Source organism: Syngnathus leptorhynchus, chromosome 13 (assembly GCF_054491065.1).
Source record: "Syngnathus leptorhynchus isolate UIUO chromosome 13, UIUO_Slep, whole genome shotgun sequence".
Classification (NCBI taxonomy): Eukaryota; Metazoa; Chordata; class Actinopteri; order Syngnathiformes; family Syngnathidae; genus Syngnathus; species Syngnathus leptorhynchus.
Genome location: NC_141207.1, coordinates 66,498 through 88,043, shown reverse-complemented (window position 1 = coordinate 88,043; position 21,546 = coordinate 66,498). Strand labels below are relative to the sequence as shown.

Genomic DNA, 21,546 nt, shown 5'->3' with positions numbered 1-21,546 from the left:
CCCAAATAAATAAATAAATAAATAAATAAATCAAAGGAAATAAAATAAATAATCACCCCGACGCCATCGGACAGGAAGCGGCTGTTGTCCCCGCGCCAGAGCTTCTCTCGCCGGGGGCCGCTAATCGCCCGCTACGGCTAAGGCCCGCCGCACGCTCGTCTCGCTCGCTCGCAGAATTTGTCATCAGGAGCCCCGGGCACGGACGACGAGCGAGGACAAGCGTGTCACCGTCCTCAACACATGTACATCGTTGACGCAAACGCCGCCTCGTTGTCGGCAACGTATCTTGTCTTGTTTTTCCTCTGCACGCTGTCATGTTGTTTCCTCTCCTCAATTGCATTGGTGCATTGTGATGGCCAAACAGGTATTTTGTGTGTCGAGGTGTTACGTGCGCGAGTGGAGTCAAGTTGTTGCTCGTCGTTGTGACGTTGTGTGCGCACCTCATTTGTCGTCAAGTGCAGCTTTCCCTGCCGGTAGTCGGTGATTGCCTGTCTTGTGCACCGACATTGAGAATTGGAATTCCCGCTTATGACGGGGTGGTTGTTTGTGTGTGTGTGTGTGTGTGTGTGTGTGCGTGTGTGTGTGTGTGTGTGTGTGTGTGTGTGTGTGTGTGTGTGTGTGTGTGAGAGAGACACCATTTCTTTTGCCTGCTTCCGTTGCGTGTAGTTCCATGCAGCCATTTTGTGTGGTGATGTTGCGTTTGCTCGTCGTGTCCGAGTCGGTCGATGAGCATTTCACGAGCGTTGGCCTCGTTGTTCCGCAGGCGGCGAACGCACTGTCAAGCTGCGTCCTCATTTCAAGTGGAAAAAGAAGTAATTACGTGGAAATATGATAATGTGCAAAGCTGCGGGAGCCGCCCCGCCTTCCCGCATGCCTGCCCCTTGTTAGCCAAACTGTCCCCATGCAATCCCCCTGCCCCCCCTCCTCCTCCTCCTGGTATTTCTTGCAGGGAGTCTCGGCCTTTCACGACTGGACAAACATTAGTGACCGGTCGGCCTCGCTTTGCATCAATTCCTTGCCTCGTCGGCATAATTTGAGGATGAGCACCACCCCACCAGGCCTCAAGGACTCAACAGTGGAGGTGATACCCCACCCCCACCCGTTGCTAGCGGAGCTGCTAAGGGTAACGCGAACGGCGGTCGTGTGATCCGCACGCGTCTTTGATGTCGGCAGCCGATTGGATGTGACAACTGAGGTCGACGCCGGTGACATCATCACGTGACCGACACCTGTCAATCACGCAACGTCATCTTTAAGCAGGCAACATTCACTTGGAAGCCGAATCCCGGCTCAAAAGGCTCATTTGAAACCATAAACCCGCTTGAAAACTCTGACACCATTTCATTTTCAAAAGCCTGACCCTGGTTTGAAACCTGCTTTTGAAAGCCGAACCCTGGCCTAAGTGAAAGTCTCACTTGAAACCCTCGGCCTCCTTAAAAACCCTCACCGTGACTCGAAACAAGTTCAGTTCGGGCTGCCGAGAGATCGGACGCTTTTATTCTGCTCTCAAGGTTATTGCGGCAAACTAAGAGATAACGGCAAACAGACACACAGACATGCAAAATACTCACTACTTAAAGCCCAAGTATCATGGTCATAAATTTGACTGTTTTACTCATTCATTTGTGGTCTATATAAAGTGGAACAGCGATGGTTTTGTCTGAATTCCTCGTTTAGATAATGTCACAGGTCCCTCCCTGCGAGCATTTTGACGTCTAATAGACGTCTATTAGACGCCTATATGCTAACCAGATGTCTCGGCTATAACACATCTAAAAGTCGTCTAAAAGTGTAACAACTATAGACGTCTATGCTATAGACGACTTTTAGACGTCTTTGCTTTAGACGTTTTTTAGACGTCTTTTAAACGTCTTTTAGACGTCTACGGGATAGATAGATAGATAGATACGGGATTGTACGTTACATTTTTGTCCTTTCTCGTTCCTTCAAATTAAAAACATGAATTGTGTTTGAATGTGTCAATTAAACAAAGGGCTTTAAATGCCGCGAAAACATTTATCTCTGTCAAGGCTTAACCACTACCCGACCCTCAATGTGGGAGGGAGCCGCCTCGTCCAACTTCACGAGGGCTGTACACATGCTCATGCAACATGTATGTTTCATTTGCTATCAAAAAACAGTTTCATCTCATCTTTTCTCATGTCTTTGTCAAGTTTTGTTTGGTGGAATCAAGTTTGGAAATTGGCCACGCTAACATGTGAATGAGGGCCGACTGCCGCAAGGACCGAGAAGTCGTTTTCAAACTTGTCCACGACCAAAGAAAACTTTCCAAAATCATGCTCACATGCTAACACAGACTGAGCCAAAAATATATCGATTTTTTTTGTTTCAATCTGCTTGCATGCTTGGAAAAAGAAGAGGTGTTGGAGGTTGACTTTGGTCCAGTTGAGTCCCTTTCCCAACTGTGGAGGGAGGGTGCGCTAACGCGATAACACAAATGATGAGGGTACCGCTCGCTCGCTGATGCGGCGACAGGCGAGGTCAAAGTGTTCCTCTCGCTTAGGAAGCGCGTCGGCCGGCTGGCGCGGCGCGGCGCGGCGCTCCCTCTCCTCTGCCTCCGGTGTGGCCTGCGCGCTGTGATGCCTTGTGACTGTTGGCCTTCGCGTGGCCACTGCGCTGCTTGGCACCGTGCCCGCGTTGGCTTGGCTCGGCGCCCGCGCGGATCCCCGCGGGCCCCCGTCGGCCTGGAATTCATTCTCCGCCGTCGTTGACCCGCAACCGACACGACGCGACAGAAGGAACGCGCACGGGAACATTTTGCGGAGCGGAGCGGCATCTCGGGTCAACTAACCCTAACCCTAACCCGACCCCGAGCAAGCCCCGCTTTGGCAACGGCGCCGCATCCCGCCTGTGCTGTATGGCCTCGCTTCCGGAACGAAGATTTCCCTTCCTTGCATCTTGCTTCGTTTTATTTTTTCCTTGAGTTTGTTTATTTCAGCAAGTACAACACACTTATGACAACACGGCAAAACCTTCAGTGATATTTCAACACCTATAGAGTTGAATTTGACCCTTCAAAAGTGTCTCCGTTGGTCCACACTAAATCTAGTTAAAACAACACTTTTAAAAATGTTGAAGTGGGAGTTAAAACGTCTCTGGTGGTAGTTGACATTTAACACTAGAACTGGTCAGTGTTGATTTGACATATATATTGAGTATTAACTGCCAACATCAATAATGCTGTCTACTTACATTGGTACTTTTGTAATTGTTAGTCATATCAATCAAGATTTACTCGTAGGGGTTGTTACGGCAATTCTCACCTCGAGTTAACGCAGAGGAGAAGGAGCTAAGATATTGTTTCTTTCTAAAGGTTAATTGTTGAGTTCCCGCTTCCAATGTATACACCCGTGGTGGACGTCTAGGAAAAGTACTGGCCACTACCACTTGTTAAGGAGTGTTTCGTGATCAAATCAATGCTTCGGCGTGCATGACGATTGACTGAATTAAAACTCACTCTTTTTGAGGAATGATCAAAAAGATCAAAAAGTCAAAAGTCAAAAAAAGTCAAAAAGTTTAAATGACACAAACAACAGATGAATTGACTAGATTTCTATTGCTGAAAATCGAACACTTTGGATTTGGCTGTGTAGAATACGTGCCTGGAGCATACTAGCGCACACGTGGAGTGAGTGAGTGAGTGAGTGAGTGAGTGAGTGAGTGAGTGAGTGAGTGAGTGAGTGGAGAGGCCCAAAGTGGGAAAATCAACTGGATACAAGTGGAATGTGCAGGAGGGGCAGAGAGAGAGAGCGAGAGCCAGAGAGAGAGAGCCAGAGAGAGAGAGAGAGAGAGAGCAAGAGAGAGAGAGAGAAAGAGAGAGAAAGAGAGAAGTTTGGAAAAGTTAGTCTTGAGCTCTGACTTCCTGTCTGCTTAGAGACTCGGAAAACGAAGAACGAGCGGCTGGCTCGCTCGGCCTTGTTGACTTTCACAGTCAAGATCGAGAAGCGTGCGCGAGCGAGCCCATCACAGCCACAGCAACGACAGACAGACAGACAGACAGACAGACAGACAGACAGGTAAGCGAGCGCGAGCATTCCAAGTTGGCGTGGACTACCGCTTCCTCGCTTCCTCCGTACCGTGCCGTGCCGTGCCGTGCCGTGCCGTCACCTGACTTGAGCAAAGTGATCGTCCACATGCTGCTGGCGTCCGACAAACAAATGCGTCGTGTCACGTGTGCGACAAACTTCTGACCAATACACTGAGATGACGTGACCAAATGACCAAATCAAGCTGCGAGAGAACCGAGGTCGTGTAAGAAGAAGGCTGGCGTCAAGTTGGGAGAAGCGAAAAACAAAGCTATGCAGTGACCAAGCAAGGGGAGCCAAGAGACAAAATGTGACAAATTGACAAAGTTAGCCAACGTGAAAAAAAACATGACAGACATGTGGCGATCAAGTGGCAAGAAGACAAAAGAGGGGGAAAAAATCACGTCGCCATCTTTTGTCTCACTTTTTTGGAGGGCTCACTGTTGTCCTTGCGGTTGTCCCGCCATCTCTTTTTTTTTGTAGTCTCTTGAAATTGCCTTCTTCAAAAAGCACAAACACGACTATTTGTGACCATTCGAGCACGTCTCTTGTCAAAGCGCACGAATTAGCAATCGTGTCAAGTTAGCCATAAACCATCAGCGACAACAGTGATGACCTGTCTGACAGGAAGCCTGTCAAGCAAGTAACGTCCTTGCTGCTGACCGTCGCGCTTCCACGATGGCCGCCACGAGAGCGTTGCCGATACTGCTGCTTCTACTGCTGGCGGGAGCGGTCGCCGCCGTCACGGTGGAGGTGAACGCCGGCATCGAGGTGGCCAGGGGGCGCTCGGCCTTCCTGGGCAAGGAGATGCTGCGGATCCGGACGGAGCCCGACGCGCACTGCAAGGTGGAGGTGGTCCTCAACCAGCCGCTCACGCAGCGGGTGGGCCGCATCACGCCTCAGGTCGGCTTTCTGCCATCGCCCAGCTCTGCCTTTTGCAGCCGCTTGTTGTCAGCATTGCTCTGGTCTTGTCTCACCTCACCTCACCTCACCGCACCGCTGTTAGGTGTTTGACTGCGACTTCCTTCCGGACGAGGTCATGTACCAGCACGACGGAAGTCCTCTGCTGGACAGCGACCAAGTTCTACTGCGGGTCTACAGGTTAGTACTGCCGTCCGCTCCGAGTTACTTTTAGCTAGCCATGTTGGCAAATGTGCCGATGCCATCCCGAGCGAGAGCGGGCGTCCCAAACGAAGCCCCGATTCAGAGCGAGTGTCGTTCCTGAGAAGATGAGACCTCGGATTGGGCAGATGACCTCATCTGTTCCTTCTCGTGACTTCACGATAACGTCAGAGACACCCTTGCGAGAAATGACCAATGTGTCGCAGGCTGGGCTCGTCAGAGACGAGAGTCGAGACAGCGGTTGTGCGGGTTCGCGTGGTGGACCGGTCGCCCGGCCTGGTGGACTTGGGCCCGACCACCCTGGCAGTTCCCAACTTTTATGGGCTCTCCAATGCCATCGACCGCTCGGTTGTCAACATCAGAAGCCGGCACGGTGTGGCGTGCACTGTACGATTGGTCGCCGCCGCTGGAGTGCTGACTGCCGGCCAGCTGGTGCGGGAGGACGATGCCCTCCAGAGGAAAGGTATAGCGCTGATTCCCAAGCCCCCCCCCCCCCACACACTTCCTTCTACGGTGGGACCGACTCATTTGATGGTTATCTCCAGAGCGATGGGATGTCCTTCTTGTCATATTTCCCCGAGTGCCATCATATCAACATGCTCGGATGTGCTTTGCCTCCAGGTCGTGACGCGGCAGGGCTTTGCCCAGGAAACCGAGCCTGTGCCTCGGGCACCAAGAGAGTCCCTTTCCTGAAGACCAGCTGCAACGACTTCCTGAGTTTGGGCCTCAAGTACCGACACCTAAGCCCGCCTTCGCCTGACCTTGACTACGTCGCCATTAGCGTGGAGCTGAGGGAGCAGGAGAGCAGGGCTCTGCTGGAGGTTAGCTCACAGGGCGTAAAGACCGGACTGGCCTCAATTTCCCAAAATTACCGCTTTCCTACTCTGGGACGTTTTTGCCAAACTTCCTCCTCCTAGCACTCGGTCAATGCTAACAATCCAAAAGAAGCGTTGACGTTGTGGCACCTTTGTTGGCAGTCAGGAGGTGTCAGGAAGTGACACTTTGGCATTCCGAGCGCTCCAAAGTGTTCTTCTTTCACAGTGTTCCTTCCCTATGTGTGATAAGACATTTTTGCACCCCCCCCCTTCGTCAAGATGCAGTCTCTGTGGCTGCCTGTCCGGATCATCGGGGCAACGCCCAACCAGCCGCCGCGGGCCACCTTCATGGCGTCCTTCATCCTGGAAGTGGACCAGTTTGTCCTGACGCCCATCACCACCGCCACACTGGACGCCGAAGACCCCGATGGCCCCAAAGACGGGCTGGTGTTCAATGTGAGCGTCCCGCCTCCCCGAGGCTACATCACCCACCTGGACGAGCATAGCAAGCCAATCGGCTCATTCAGCTGGTCCGACCTCCACTACCTTAAGGTGGCCTACCAGCCGCCGAACAGCAGCCGCCCCACGCGTGACAACTTTCAGGTACTAGCGCTATCAATTTCAAACAGCATCCTCCCTGTGGCTCTCTTCAACACTAACTTTGCGAAAGTTATCATGCTAATTTCGGCTAATCTGTGCCCAAATGTTAGCCACTACCAAACAAAATACATTTCTTTTATAAGACCAAGTCCTTCCCTCCAACATCAGCTTCACCATTAGCTTCTGAAATTGAAAAACCTTAGCCAAAATGTTAGTGGCTAAAATGTCCAATGATAAAAGCAATATAATTCATTCGTAGAAACCCAATGGTGATTTATGTTGGCTGGATACGTCTTTTATTTTTGTCCGGCTGCTAATTTACTGGCCATGTATGCCACCACGCTGTATGGCTGCTAAACTTGTAAATCTGACTCAAAGTAAGAAGCCGTGAATGTCATTCATCGACATAGAAAATGCAGTCGACACTTCAAATACAAATTGTGCTTGCTAGCCGGAGTGCTAGCTTTGCCTAACATGCGCCTTTTTCGCTTGAGTGTTGTTCTCGCTGGCGCACAAACGCTTCTGCTTTTTGCACCAGATGGAGTTCCGGGCCATTGACGCTTCCGATGCTTTCAGTCCACCGATTGCTGTCCACGTGTCCATCAGGGCAGCGGAGACCAACGCGCCCCGGGTCTCCTGGAACACGGGTAGGCCACGAGCGAACAACGGCCCCTTGTCCGTCCACTCACACGAAGCCCTTCGGCCGGCCTCCGCTCAGGTTTAGACCTGCTGGAGGGTCAATCGCGAGCCATCACGTGGGAGGAGCTGCAGATCTTGGACCGCGACAACCTCGACGACGTCGTCCTGGTTGCCGTGGACGGGCCCATGCACGGGTGTCTCATTGTGAGAGGTGAGCGCTCTTATGACCCGGCCACAAAATGGCTACCGGAGTAGCATGCGCAGGTGTGGAACCGGGCGACCGCGGGTGGTGGGGCCCGGCAGATAGATTCACGCATGTCGTTTAGCACGCACGGCTAGTGACGTGCGAGTTGCCTTCATTTACTGTCAGTGGCGGAAAGTCAAAGCGGCTAAGTGGATTTTTCCAAAACTTGTCAAGTTTGGTTGCGGCATCCTCCCGTCTCCGTCTGACGCCTTCAGTCAATTGGACGCCAGCCCGCCCACGGTCCCGTCCCGACCACGGGCGCCCCTCCCTTTCAGGCGCTAGGCCCAATCGCACCTTTGGGACCAATTAACGACACTTCCTTCACACCCGACCCGCGTGCGCCAGCGCACAGAATTAAACATCACAATGATGACATCATCACGGTAAATGTTTTTTGAAAAAATTCCATACGGTTGAAAACATAATGGTTGTCTTTCCAATGAGTTTTCATTGATGAGTTTCTCATCAATCATCGTTTAAACAATGTGAGAAACTCTTACTTTTTGGGTTAAAAGCATCGAAGTGATTTGCTTTTGGCACGGCACGTGCGGCAGACGCCTCGGGCCAAATAGCAGCGTGCCAGTCCCGCGCCCGGTGCCACCTTCGGGCCCAATTAGCGCGTTGTCTCTCGCGCTGACCGGCCGCCCGTGTCCCCTCGGTGGCGCCGCTAATGAGTGAGCGGATGGCGAGCGCCTGCGCCTCAATCCGTCACGTGACCCGAGCCTTCTGTCCTGGCACGTGGGCAGCCGCCGGGACAGACACCGCGCGGTGGCAGCCCCTCCAAAAGCGTCCGATGGCTTCGCACGGCGCTCGCTAATTGAATCAAAGCGCGGGCGCTGACGACGACACGCGGCCTGCTCTTAGCGTTAGCGTGTTGCTCTGTGCCAGCTATGCGGCACACTGCCCATTTCTGTTGTTGTTTTGCTGAGCCAGGAAGTGCCGAGATTGCCAAGTGGGCTGAGAGCGAACGGCGAGGAAGACGCGACCATTCTCGCTCATTAGTGGCTGTCAGGATGAGCGCTGATGGATTGACGTTACCGTGACAGATTGATATCGCAGTGGTGTCGCAATTGCATGATGATGTCATCGCCACAGCGAATAAGCTTATGGCAATGATGCCGCGTGGCAGTGACGACAGAAGGGCCTACGCGATGTGACAGCGACATGTTAATGCTGTCCCCTTCCCCCGGTGGCATGGGCAGGTGTGAAGGCATTTGCGTTCGGTGTGCGAGACCTGCGCGAGGGCGCGGTGGCCTATGAGCACTCGGACAGCGAGAGCACCCGCGACCACGTGGTCTTCCGCATCAGCGACGGGCACCATAGCGTGCGCCATAAGTTCCCCATCAACATCCTGCCACGCGACGACATGCCGCCCTTCCTGGTCAACAATGTGGTGCTGGAGGTGCCCGAGGGCGGTGCCCTGAAGCTGCGCCCGGCCGCCCTCTTGGCCTCTGACCCGGACTCGCCCGACGACCGGATCCTCTTCAGGGTGGACCGCCCCCCCGGGGCCGGCCGCCTTGTCTCCAGAGCCGACCCACGTAACCCCAGTGAGTGAGTGAGTGAGTGAGTGTGTGTGTGCGTCTTTGACTCTGCGTTTGTGTACGTATGTGTGTTTGCCTTTGTTAATGCATGCGCTATTCTGTCCATTGACTTTGACAGGCCTTCCGGTCATGTCCTTCCTTCAGCGCGAGTTGACTCAGGGTCTGATCTTCTACCAACACTCCGGAGATGAAATCTTTGAGGATTCCTTTGATGTCACGCTGGCCGACTCGCACGTGCCGCCCAACCTCTCCGAGGCTTACGTTAGTTGGGGGTCCGCCCACTCGCTCCCTCCCTCCCGACCCGGTGAGAAAGTCCTCCGTGTCCTGCCCCGCAGATGGTGTCGGTGGTGGTGTTCCCGATGGAGGACGAGCTCCCGGTGGAGTCCGAAGGCAGCGTGCGTCACCTGACGCTGAAGGAGACTCAAGTGGCCTTTGTCACCCGCGCGCACCTGCACTTCAGCCACCCTGAACACCCGCACGTCGACCTCACCTACACCGTCACCCTGCCCTGCCACAGCCCGACGCGTCCCAGGTACAGGTGTCGCGCGCGCCCCAATGCGCATCGTCAGACCTTCAGCTGAAGCGCTGCTTTTGCTGTGCGTGCGTGCACAGTTTGATGGACGCCGGCCACCTCATCTTTGTAGACAGCGCCGCCGCCCTGCGGCGGGACCCCATGGCACCGGCGCTCAAGTCCTTCACACAGGTGTGTGCGGGCGGGCGGGCGAGCAGTGGGCTCGAGTGCTGACCGCACTTTGTGGCCTTTGGCAGCACGCAGTCGACCACCTGAAGGTGGCGTACATGCCGCCCCTGGAGGACATCGGCCCTGACCCGCTCGACGTCCAATTCGTCTTCACTGTCAGCGACCGTCGCGGCAGCGCCCTCTCAGGCCTGGACTTCAACATCACCGTCACGCCCGTCGACAACCAGCCACCCGAGGTCAGCGCAACGTTACCTTGGTGCTCGCCCACTTGGCTCGCGCTTTTTTGACGGGCACGTGCGCTCAGGCTTTCAGCAACCTGCTGCGCGTGGAGGAAGGCGGGACGGCGTTTGTGACGAACGAGCACGTGCTGGTGCACGACAGCGACACCCGCCGATCGAACCTCAAGGTGGCGCTGAAGCGCCCCCCGCGCTGCGGTCGACTGGAACTACGTGGGCGGAGCCTGCGACCCGGTGACGCATTCTCGCTGGCCGATCTCGGAGGACTCGCCGTCAGGTGACGCTCCCCCTTTGGAGAACCGCCTCCTAGCCTCCATTTTACCGGTGCAACCCGTGTCGCAGGTACGTCCACGACGACTCGGAGAGCGCAGAGGACGACGCCGTACTTGGCGTGACGGATGGCGTCAACACCGTCTTGCTGGACCTGCTCATTCACGTATGTATTGCAAATGTTCTTTCTGAATGTTGTTTTATTGAAAATGATCAACAAACAAAAATAAATCCAGTAAAAAGCTCCCAAACTTGCTCCACTGATCGATCATGTGACTCTGACAATTGTTTGTGTGGTCTATTCAAATTGAAATTGACACAGCTGGTGTCAACCTTTGCTCCGTCAGGTGGTGCCCGTGAACGACGTACCTCCGCAGCTGAACGCAGACCTGCGGGGTGAGCTGCGCTGCCCCGAGGGCGGCCGGGTCCAGCTGACTGCCGACTACGTGGCGGCCACCGACCGCGACAGCGAGGATGCCGAGCTGATCTTCGTGTTGGCGCGGCAGCCTGCCAGGGGCGAGCTGCACAGCGCAGGACTTCCCGTGGACAAGTTCACCCAGATGGACCTACTGCAGGGTCACGTGTTCTACGTGCACACGGGTAAGGTGTACTAATGCTAACGCTACCTAATGATGATAAGCTAACACGCTTGACTGCTCCGGTGCCCTCAATTCAGCTCATATTGTTAAGGTGGCATACATGGTATCGTGATGTTACTGTGTTAAATTTGTCGAAGGTTTGCTTGTGCTCATGCTAACTCTAGCTAACGTAGCTAAGCCGATCCACTCGAGCTGGATCATCACGTTATCTTGGGTTAATGTTGCCAAACTACCACACTGCAGCTACTTCTTCAGGGTAATTTTAGCTAACATTGCTAAGCCAACACACTTGAGCTTAATCATCATCATCATCATCATCATCACGCCGCCGTTTGCCAATGTTGTTCAAGCTAATGCACCTCAACTAAACCGTCATGCTGACGTTGCCAAGCTAATGCGCAAGAGCTTAGCCACCAACATATGGGAAGCCGGGCTGCTCTCAACAGCGCGACTACCTGTCGGAGTGTTCAGGTGGCGAGATTGGCCCCGCCTCCGCATCCGACACCATCACGCTCATCATCTCGGACGGCAACGAGGGCAGGACGGACGGCTGTTGCCACAGTGATGCCCCGCCTGTATCTCTGCATGGCACACTCCCCGTGTACGACCTCAACGTCACGCTACTTCCAGTCAACAACAAAGTTCCCAGCGTGGTCCTGGGTGAGTTTGGACACTGACATCTTTCTGTGCCAAGCATGCTCTGCATACTCGGAAGCTTCCCTTCCATTTACGCACGCACGCAATGGTCCTTGCGGGAATACCAGACAAGAGGGCTTCGAGCGTGTTTTTGTTGATGGGCATGCGCCAGCGAGCATGTGCGCGGGCGTGTGCCGCAGGAGCGTCCGCCTTGCAGGTGGATGAGGGTTTGAGGGCGTGCCTGCGCGAAGCCGTCCTGGGGGCCTCGGACCCCGACAGCACTCCTGAGCAGCTGACCTTTCACCTGGACGCCAAGCCCCTACACGGCTTCCTGGAAAACGTTCAGCCAGCAGCCGGGTCCGAAAAGAGCAATGCGGGAATCGCCGTAGGTCAGCAGGCGTGCTTGGCACAATTGCATTCTTGTGCGCGTCAAAAAACTTTTCGGAGTCTCGGCAGAGTCGTTCAAGCTGGACGAGTTGACGTCGGGCTTCGTCAACTACGTCCAATCAGAGCACAAAGGGGCGGAGCCCACGGTGGACCGATTGCTCATCAGTGTGAGCGACGGCTTGCATCACTCCGCCTCTGTCCCTGTCGACATCGTCATCAAGCCCACCAACGATGAGGCGCCGTCGCTGCATCTCGCCAACTTTACAGTACGTCCCCATTTTAATGTCACACCTGCGCCATATTGAGTGAGGCGTTGTGTCCAGGTGAAGGAGGGGGGCACGCGGGAGTTGACGCCATCCCTCCTGGACGCCTTTGACCTGGATGCCCCTCCAAACGAGCTGACCTTCAGCCTGACGGCGGCACCGGCGCACGGCAGCCTGAAGGTGAGCGCCTCCCGCCCCGGAGAAAAGGCCAGCGTTTCCGCCATCGCCGTCACATCCTTCACTCTGCGGCAGCTGCGCCAGGGTAGGCCCCGCCTCTTCCTGTTGTTTCTCAATGATTGTCCGTCCTAAACCGGTGAAAGCTTCCTGTTGTGAATTGCCGTCGCTTTGCCCTGTTCGTTGAGGCATGTACCTGTGGTACGCGCACGATGACTCGGAGAGCCCGGATGACCGGCTGACTCTGCGACTGACAGACGGCGTCCACGTGCTCAGCGCTACCGCCGCCGTTACCGTGCTGCCCGTCGACGACCACCCGCCCCACCTCCTCAAGTATGCGCAAAGTGCGACATTTCTTTCGTAACAGGAGGCAAAACGCAGACAGGTTGTACGCGGCCCCCCCCCCCCCCCACCGGTCTTGTTTGTGTCTCTGTTTTCTTTCCACGCGGCCTCGTTGGCTGGACTTTTTCCCTTTGCTTGACGTGGTTTGTGCATTGCTGTTCTTCCTCATTTGATTCCTTTGTGGCTTTACGTGGGGAGCATGTGGAAAAAAAGATGTTCCCGTGCCACCATGCGGAACAACGTCTCATTCGGTGAGCTGGCGGGAAGTCGCTGTCGTGGGGGGGGGGACATGTGGCGGGTCGCTCTGCCTGAGTGGGCGAGCACTCAAACTGTTTTCATTTGAATGAGTGATGAATTTGCACCCTTCACTGGCTCGCGCGTCACCCCCCATCAACCCCGACCCCTGTTAGGAACCCCTCCGGACCCGGGCGTCACTGTGGCAGCGCGAGCAGGCGGAACAAACGCGAAGGAACGCGTGTGCTTGGCAGATGTCCGCCGCCGCCTCCTGCAGGACCAAGGCAGCAGCTCGCGTTCCTGCGTGGATTTTACTTCTGAGTGAAGACGCAGACAGACGCTTTGTCGTGTAACCCCCACCGCTTCCCCCACCCGACACCAGCAGGCGCCCCTGCGAGGAACTTGCCGTTGCACCAACGCTGCGACCTGCTCCGTCCAGCTGCTTGTTTGCCGTCATGAGGGGGAAAATCCAAGCTCCCGAAATCGTTCCCGCGTGTTGTTTTGCGGCCTTGTTTCACTTCCGTCTTGCTTCTTGTCGTTCTTGTTTGCTTTGCGTACCAAATGCTCGTCTTTTGTTTTCGGGTGTATTCAGACCCGACTGTTTGGTCTGTTCAAAGCGGTTCGATTGTAACGCCGGTCCTGACCTTTTGTGCAGGTGTGAAAACACGGAAACGAATCCTGGTGCGGGTTAAAAGAAACAGGTTTTCAAGTGGTCTCAGTTGGCTTCAACTCTGGTGCAATCCGCTTCAGATGTGAATACAAACAGCGAAGATCTGAACCAACAGCAGGATTCATGTTTTCCTCCATTTGCGGGTCTGTGCTCTGCTCTGTGTGCCGCCCAATGGAAGCACAGATCATCACAAGCGTGGAAGTGTATACTTCACTTACCAAATGTACAGTCTGAATTGGAACCGCACCAAACGAAAAAAAATGAAGTCCGCTTTTGGTCGGGACCAAACAAGCGGACTAAAGGATTTTTCTTTTCTGAATACACCCTTAAATGCTCTCTCTCACTTTGTTTGCCGCTCTGATTGTGGAATGCAAAAGCACCATTCCTGCTCGGACAAATTTTGCCTGACGTGAAGACTCGAACCTGAGGCTGTTTGCGTTGGTTCACATGTGACTGAAACTTGGCGGCACCCTCCGCTACCTGTCGACGTCTTCTCATTTCAGGAACGCTGGGGCAGAGGTGGAGCCTGGTGTGCGGCAGCGGCTCTCGGCCGTCGTCCTTCAGGCCAAGGACGCCGACACGCCGGCCCATAAACTCTTCTACCTGCTACACGCCACGCCGCGCTTGGGAAAGCTGCAGTTGGAGGTGACGCTAATGTTGTCCTTGCTTATGTTGCTCTTCCTCCTCTTTGGCTTCCTCATTGGCTCCTCCCCTTGTTGACGACGTTCTTCCCGGTGGTCAGAGCGAGACGGGCCCGACGGAGATGGCGGCGGGTCAGAACTTCACTCAGGATGACGTGGACGCAAACCGGCTGAGCTACATGCCTGGCGAGCGCGCCGACTCAGCCGGGTTCAAAGGTCACGACGGCTTCAGCTTCATCCTCAGCGACCTGGAACACCAAAGCTCCCTCCACACCTTTTCTATCAACATCAGCGCCGCTCACAAAGGTCAGAAGCCGTTTCTTGTCTACTTTGGGTTCATTGACGGCCTGTTTTTTCGCTCCCCACTTTGCCTCGCCCGCGTGATGCTTTTACCTGCTTGTGTTTGCTTCTTCATTTGCCTCCTTGTGTTGGCCTCATTGTGGCTTGTTTGATTCCTTCTCTTTGACTTCATTTGTGTCCTCGTTTGCTTCACGTGTTTTTGACACGCGGCTGCCTTGTGCGCGTTCTCCTTGTTTAATTTCTTCCCGATGATCTCGATGTGTCCGGGTTGGCCCCATCACACTCCACGGCGGGCCAGTGTGCCAAACATGCCGGCTTGGCACGTGGGCACCGTCTCATCTATTATTGACTGCGAGCGATGCGGACGTGCCCGCTTTGCCAGTTGGGTGAACACAGCCCAGACAACACCTCGGGACCACCTGGACACTTCTGGCAGGCACAGGGGGGCTCAATTATTGACAGGCCACATGTCGACACGCACCGATCAGTGGGACCTTTCTGTGATGACATCACCCGGATGTCATTCAGCTTTTGTCTGTTTGACGTTCTTCTTTGACTTCCGTCGTTTGCATCCTCGCAATCCGCTTCAAGTAAATCCTCATGCACTTTCTTCTGCGCTTTCTCGTATGTGTCCCGGTTTGCTTTCTCAGGTGACATCTTCGTGTGGACGGGCGCAGTGCGCGTAAGGGCGGGAGAGCGTGTGGTCCTGAACACCGACTTCCTGCGGGCGTGGGACAGCAGCGGGCGCCCCAAGCGGCTGCGCTACACGGTGACGGTGGCGCCGCGCCACGGCCTCCTGCACGCTGTAACGCGGCCTGGCGTGCCGCTCGACACCTTCACGCAAATGGACGTGGCCGCGCAGCGCGTCTGCTACACGCACGACAACGGACAACTGCAACGCAGCGACACCTTCAGGTTAGTGAGGGAAGGGACTCCTCGCGCCCGAGAAAAGACTGTTGACGTTCAAGTGGCGGGCACCAATTTGGCAGCTGGTGGATTTTTCATGTTGGGGAACTTGGATGAGGCGTGGGGGGGGGGGGGGGCGCATTTGGGAGACCAGAGACTGCCGGCGAGCAGTCACTGGTCTCCCAAATGGTTGCCAAATGCGTGTTAGGCAACAAGATGCCAAAGACGGCATGCCAACCGGCTGCACGTTTGGCGGCATAAGCGCAAACGCATCATAGCCAAAAAGAATGCGTGCGTGCGTGCGTGTTGCCATGACAACGGGTGATGAATGATCGCCATTAGGAAAGCGACAACAACAACAACGCTGGCACGCCGGTGTGCCAAACATGCATGGCCGAAGCCACTGACAGATGTTGCACCGTGATGCTCATGCCAACGCGTCTGCGTGCGCGTGTGCGTTTGCTGGCCCAGGATTTTGAAGCTTGTGGCACTTTGTCAGCAGATTGGCTCCAGGGCAGAGGTACAGATTGTGCTGGCTGCATCTGTGTGCATAGATGTGCGTGGACGTTTTTGTCTGTGTATGTTTTGCAAGAGTGTGTGTGTTTTTTTTGTACGAGTCTTTCTGCAGATGTGGGCGTGTGGTTGTGTGTGCAGGTTTTTGTAAGAGTATTTGTATGTGGTTTTGTCTGGCACATGTGGTTACGTACACGTGTTTGTGTGTGTCGGTGTATTTGTGTGTTGGACATAAATCTTCATGTTTGTCATTGTGTGCGAGTGTATTTGTATTTGTGTGTGTGTCTGGGTTTGGTCCAGGGCAAGTGTGTCAGTACATGTTTGTGCGGTGCACACGATTGGTCTGGTCCAAAGAGTTCTTGACCTTTTTTCCTCGCCAACTTTGTTTTGTGCATCAGTTTTGCGGTGAGCAACGGTGAGCGGACACAAGTCGGCAGCGTGCGTTTGTCCATTGAAGAGGTAGACGGCATCCCGCCGACGTTGGAGGTCAATGCGGGCGTGCGCGTGCAAGACGGTGGTACGGCGGCCATCGCCCCTGAGCACCTGCGGCTCAGCGATGCTCAGGCGTCTGCCTCCGAGCTGACCTTCACGCTGACCCGGCTGCCGCGATACGGACGCCTGTTGCTGCGGGGCATCCCGATCGACTCTGCGCCCGGCCCCCTGACGCAAACGGGCTTCACCCAGGCAGACGTGGACGGGCGCCAATTGGCTTACCGGCATGACCCGGGCAGCCGGCCGCTCAACGACAGCTTCCGCTTCCTGCCCGGCGATGGCAACCGCAACCGGGGCTACTTGAAATACGGGCAGTTGAGGACGGAGCCGGCTGTCTTTCACATACACGTGAGCTATGATCGCTTCGCTTGCAATCCAATCACCACCATCAAACGAGAAAGTCAAAGTCCCAAACTTGAATGTTTAGCCATAGCTTGAATTTTAACCGTGGACTGATGCCATAGCCCTATGTCATTTTTTTTTAGCAACGATCAATGCATTCTGTCAAGATGCGCGTCCGAGTCACGTGACATGTTTTCCCAGTCGAGCCCGCAAAGCTAGCAAAAAGGAGTAAGACTTTATTTGGAAAAATGTACAAAAATTGGCAATTACATCCGTCGCTGTGTCCCTTGACACAAGAGGCTCGTCTCGGTCGCGTGACGTGTCACCCCAGTCGATCCCGCGAGGCAAGCAAAATGAGCAAGAAACAGAAGTTTATAAAGCTTCTTCGGAAAGGGAAAAAAAGCCCAATGAGGAGACTGAAAAAGAAGAGGCTACTACTTCTAAGAAAAGGAAAGCAGCATTTAAAAGAACATTTCTGGAGTCCTACTTAAAATATGGATGTATCGCCACTGGTGACTCTGACGCGCCAAGCGCACTCTGCACATGTGGTGACAGGCTAGCTAAGGAGGCAATGAAGCCTTAAAACTGCTTCGGCACATGGAGACCGAGCATCCCGCATTGAAAGACAAACCTTAACCACTTCGGTTGTCATTGTTTCCGATTAGACGGTCCCATCTAGGCGTAATCGGAAACGAGCTCGTTTCTGAGAAACGAGCTCGGTGCTCCCAATATTTCAACGTATTTATATATTTACTATAAATGTATTATTTTTTCTTCACACAAAGTTATTTATATTAAGGCCGGTCCGCAAAAATATTTCTGACGCGTAACCGGTCCGTGGTGCCCAAAAAGTTGGGGACCACAGATTTATCTGACCTGGCTAACAAAAAAACACCAAAGACGACAGGCAAGCAACCTAGAAATCTATGCCTGGGACTTCTGCTGACTCCCTGTTCCTGCGCTGAGGTGGAGCATGCGGACCGCTCCGCTCCCTTCCTGACTGCCTTGGGTCGCCCCAGCGAGGTGGTCCAGCTGAGCGATGGCCGCCAGGCACTGTTGATCACGTCCAAGCATCTGCGGGCCACCGACACTCACAGTCCGCCTGATGGGCTGCAGTTTGCCGTTATCACACCGCCCCGCTTCAGCCACCTGGAGAACATCCGCACCGGTAAGAGGGCCGCAAGTTGGTGCCACTTGTTATTTGCTTGACCCAAGTCGCCAAGTGACCTGACTCACTGGTGGCTCGCTTCCTCACGAGCATCCTCACTCCCATACTTCCAGGAGCTTACGTCCAAGGCCGCTTCTCACAGCAAGACGTAGAGACCCGCTCGCTGGTCTATGTGGTGCCCACCGACGTAGACGTGACGGAAGACGGCTTCCTGTTCCGACTAAGCGACCCGGCAGGGAACGTCGCCGTGCCGCAAATGTAGTATAGCGCATTTATGTGTCTGTTGCGATGCTAATTGCTACAATTACCTTCTTCGTATCAGCAGGGTTCCGAATTATAAAAAATGGGTTTCTTTGAAAGTTGTTAGAATACCAAAATAGGATTCAGAAATGGGGTAAGAGAAAAAATTGTGCGGATGACTATTTTTCTAATGCGAGGTCCTGCTGATTTCAAGAGAAAAATGTCAGACAAGAGCCTGCTAGCAGCATGCTGGTGGCATGTGACTAGCAACTAGCATAGTGAACAGCGCGCTTCAGTGTCACGTGGCTAGCGTAACGAGGCGCGCGTCGGATCCAGGCTGAACCTTTCCTGGTCCCGAATCGAGTTGTCAGCCGGCTGTTTTCGGACGTGCGAGACGGCGGGAATGCTCCAGATCCAGATTCAACGGCGTGGGAAGAGCGCCGACCCGGCCTACGTGGCCATCCAGGTATGAAATGCACCAGGGACAAAAATAAATGTGTCACAGTGAACATACACGGTCTAGCGTCTCCTTGCAGGCACAGGATGGGACTGCCAAAGCGGGTCGAGACTTTACACACAGCACAGCCGGACTGATACAGTTCGATCCAGGTGAGACCAGAAGGTGACCCTTGCGTGAATAGCTAACAATGCGTCGGGTAACCCAGCCGCGCCCGCCTTGCAGGAGTGGACAGGAAAACGTGGAACATTTACCTGGAAGCCGACGGCCTGGAGGAGAATGACGAGAACTTCACGGTCATGTTGAAGAACCCGAAGAATACTGTCTTGGGACGGACGACCTCAGCCAAGGTGGAAATAATTGACCCCAGAGGAGGTGAGCTAGTGCACGTTTGTCATCGTTTCCCTCAGAATTGCAAGTTTGCATTGAGCATAACAAATGTCTTCCTGTCCTCGGCATCAACGTCATGTTCCTGTTCCTTTTCATCAGCATCAGCATGATCTTATTTCTGTTGGCCTTACGTTGTTGTTCCTGACAGACCTTAGCAGGAACATGCCAACCGCAACATTTTGTTCACAGTAAGAATGGACGTGTTCCTCATCGGGAAGAGGCATATGATTTTTTCTGCTCATAAGGATCATGTGTCCCATTCCTCTCGTCATGTTCCTGTCCCTGCCCGGCAGGACGTTGCGACCTCAGCATAGAGCAAACTGCCAAGGCCACTCCCCCTCCGCCGGTTGCCACACCTCCTCTGGCGGTTGCCACACTCCTTCCGGCAGAGGACGAAGAAGGCATGCTGGATGTGGAGGCGGAGCTTCTGTGGGAGACCACCCACCCTCCCCGAGGCGACGTCCCGAACCGCCGACCCTTTACGGTTGACCACGGCCAGGAAGAATTGCAGGACCAAGCGCACCCCCCCCACACGCACAAAGAAGTCGCCAGAAATGCCGGCAATGCTGGACTCAAGGTAGGTGGACCTGCATTTCGAGGTCCAATGTAAAATCCACATGTAGGGAATGACCAAATGGTTGAATCACACATCTTCCATGTGCTAAGGTGCTGTCAGCGAGCGCAAAGCCGGACCAGAGAGTTTGGACGGTAAGACCGAACGTTGACTAAAAGAGAAGCTAAAATGGGAACAGGACCTAGACAAAAAGCAAACTCAGAAGAAAAAACAAAATAGACCAAGGAGCGAAACTGTAATTAAAACAGGAACCAGGACAAGATCCAGAATCACGAGGACTCTGTCACTTTTAAACAACTTGGCTAACTCCAGAAGTAGAAGATGCGGCGCTTCCTCTGCTTACGTCAGACTCATCGCCAGTTGCAGTTCCAATTATTCCACAGGCCTAGGGCGCCCTCACGTGGTTCAATGTGAAAATAATGTGACGTGTCAATAATTTCACACACGAGTCACTCCTGAGTATAAATCGCACCCCTGGCCAAACTATGAAAAAACTGCCGCTTATAGTACGGAAAATACAGTAGAATCAAGCCTTTGACCCAGAACAAAGATCAGAACCACCATCAAAAGAGGGCACGAATCAGAATGAGAAGAATCCAAATTTTGCTAACCTGATCAACTGTCCTCAATCAGTTCCACAGTCTGACTTCTCTACGGTTGGAGGAGGCAGTGGCACCGCCAACAGATGATGAGCACCATCCAGGAACGGCCCCTGTGACAGATGAAGCGGACTCACACCAACGCAAAGTATGGCTGCCATCCTAAAACAAGACTTGTCATCCTCTGGCGATTGCTCGCTAGCCCGTTTGTGTTGTTCAGGCGGGGAAGTCGCTGGGTGGCCGCTGCCAAGAGGGATGGACGCACCACGGCAGGCGCTGTTACTTGGCCAGCTCGTTCCTCGGCAGCTGGGCCAGCGCCGAGCGCACCTGCTCTCTCCTGTGAGTCTCTGAGCTCGGCCAGCGCCTGAAACCTGTAGTCGCGCCCCGTGATTCATTGTGCCAATTATCGACAGGTCCGACAGCAGCCTGCCGAGAGTTCGCTCCAGGCAAGAACTGGGCTGGCTCTGGAGATTTGTCGGCAGGAAACCCTTTTGGATGGGCAGCTCCGAGATAGCGGCAAGGCACCGAGGTGAGCGGGATCGGCGGTTGGCTTTCCAGCGAGCGACTGGAAATGATGTGTTTGCGTCAGGTCTTTTGGGGGCATCGCCATGCTTGCTGGCAAAGAGCTCCTCCCGTTGGACGTCTACCTACTGCCGCACAGACGCGCAGCACGCCTTCATCTGCGAGGCACCGCCGCTGCCTCGCGCTCGCTGACAGGCTAAAGCTGGCTCCGTCGCCCCACCGCACCGATGAAGACGACGGCATCGCTCGATGGCTTTCAGGCATCTTCCCGTGAACGCCGTTCCTGCCCAAAGCATGCAAACATTGTGAAGTTGCGGAAGCTTGCGATGATGACGACACCTAAACGCCAGCCGCGTCTTGTCCATAATTTGCAAGCGGGCAAGAAAGCTGTGGCACACCTCAAACACCAGAGAGCACAATTTCACAGCGCAATTGAATACAAACCGCACACATTTCACATGACAACGGAAGAAGCGTCTGACAGTGACAGACAGCATTGCTGCTATGCCATTGCCAACCGACATACGTTACGCCGAAAATGATGTTTTCATTTTGCATTTGTTGGCTTGTAGTTGATGGTAAGATACCAAATGTGTTTGTGTTTGAATAAAAGGATGGGGAAAAAAAAAAAACGTTTTGCCGACATCTTTTTATTTTGAGGGGCACCGACGTAAAACACGTATACATATTGTCATATAAAGCACTTGACCAAATGTCAGATTTTTATGTTTTGATTGGTGAATATAAAAACAAGAAATAAAACACCAGACAAGTTATAACATAAATGTTTCATAATAATAATAATAACAATAATAATAATTATAATTAAAAAAAAAAAGTAGGTGGCTCGGTGGCGCACTGGGTAGCACGTCCGCCTCACAAAA

General features: G+C 53.8%; 1 protein-coding gene across 3 annotated transcripts; it reads left to right on the top strand.

Moving 5' to 3' along the window:
• Positions 1–3,655: 3,655 nt before the first annotated feature.
• Positions 3,656–21,277, top strand: frem1b (Fras1 related extracellular matrix 1b). Of its 3 annotated transcripts, none has more exons than XM_085928294.1 (36): positions 3,656–4,037; positions 4,674–4,949; positions 5,053–5,147; positions 5,375–5,631; positions 5,790–5,989; positions 6,269–6,586; positions 7,122–7,230; positions 7,302–7,433; positions 8,669–9,013; positions 9,126–9,268; positions 9,343–9,539; positions 9,620–9,710; positions 9,776–9,943; positions 10,012–10,220; positions 10,286–10,379; positions 10,561–10,813; positions 11,284–11,472; positions 11,649–11,837; positions 11,905–12,101; positions 12,159–12,360; positions 12,461–12,605; positions 14,022–14,163; positions 14,261–14,465; positions 15,110–15,374; positions 16,277–16,718; positions 17,679–17,880; positions 17,994–18,138; positions 18,457–18,586; positions 18,657–18,729; positions 18,803–18,952; positions 19,261–19,544; positions 19,634–19,675; positions 20,175–20,288; positions 20,361–20,479; positions 20,554–20,669; positions 20,730–21,277. In XM_085928294.1, exons 2-36 carry the CDS (start codon positions 4,725–4,727, stop codon positions 20,852–20,854), a joined length of 6,312 nt encoding a protein of 2,103 aa, XP_085784420.1. In that variant the 5' UTR covers positions 3,656–4,037; positions 4,674–4,724; the 3' UTR covers positions 20,855–21,277. The 3 variants fall into 3 exon arrangements, 2 of the variants coding, with proteins under 2 accessions (XP_085784420.1, XP_085784419.1); XM_085928293.1 differs by having other exon boundaries at positions 6,263–6,586; XR_015067990.1 differs by lacking the exons at positions 19,634–19,675; positions 20,175–20,288; positions 20,361–20,479; positions 20,554–20,669; positions 20,730–21,277 and adding an exon at positions 19,067–19,155 and having other exon boundaries at positions 6,263–6,586; positions 19,261–19,315.
• The last annotated feature ends 269 nt before the right edge of the window (positions 21,278–21,546 follow it).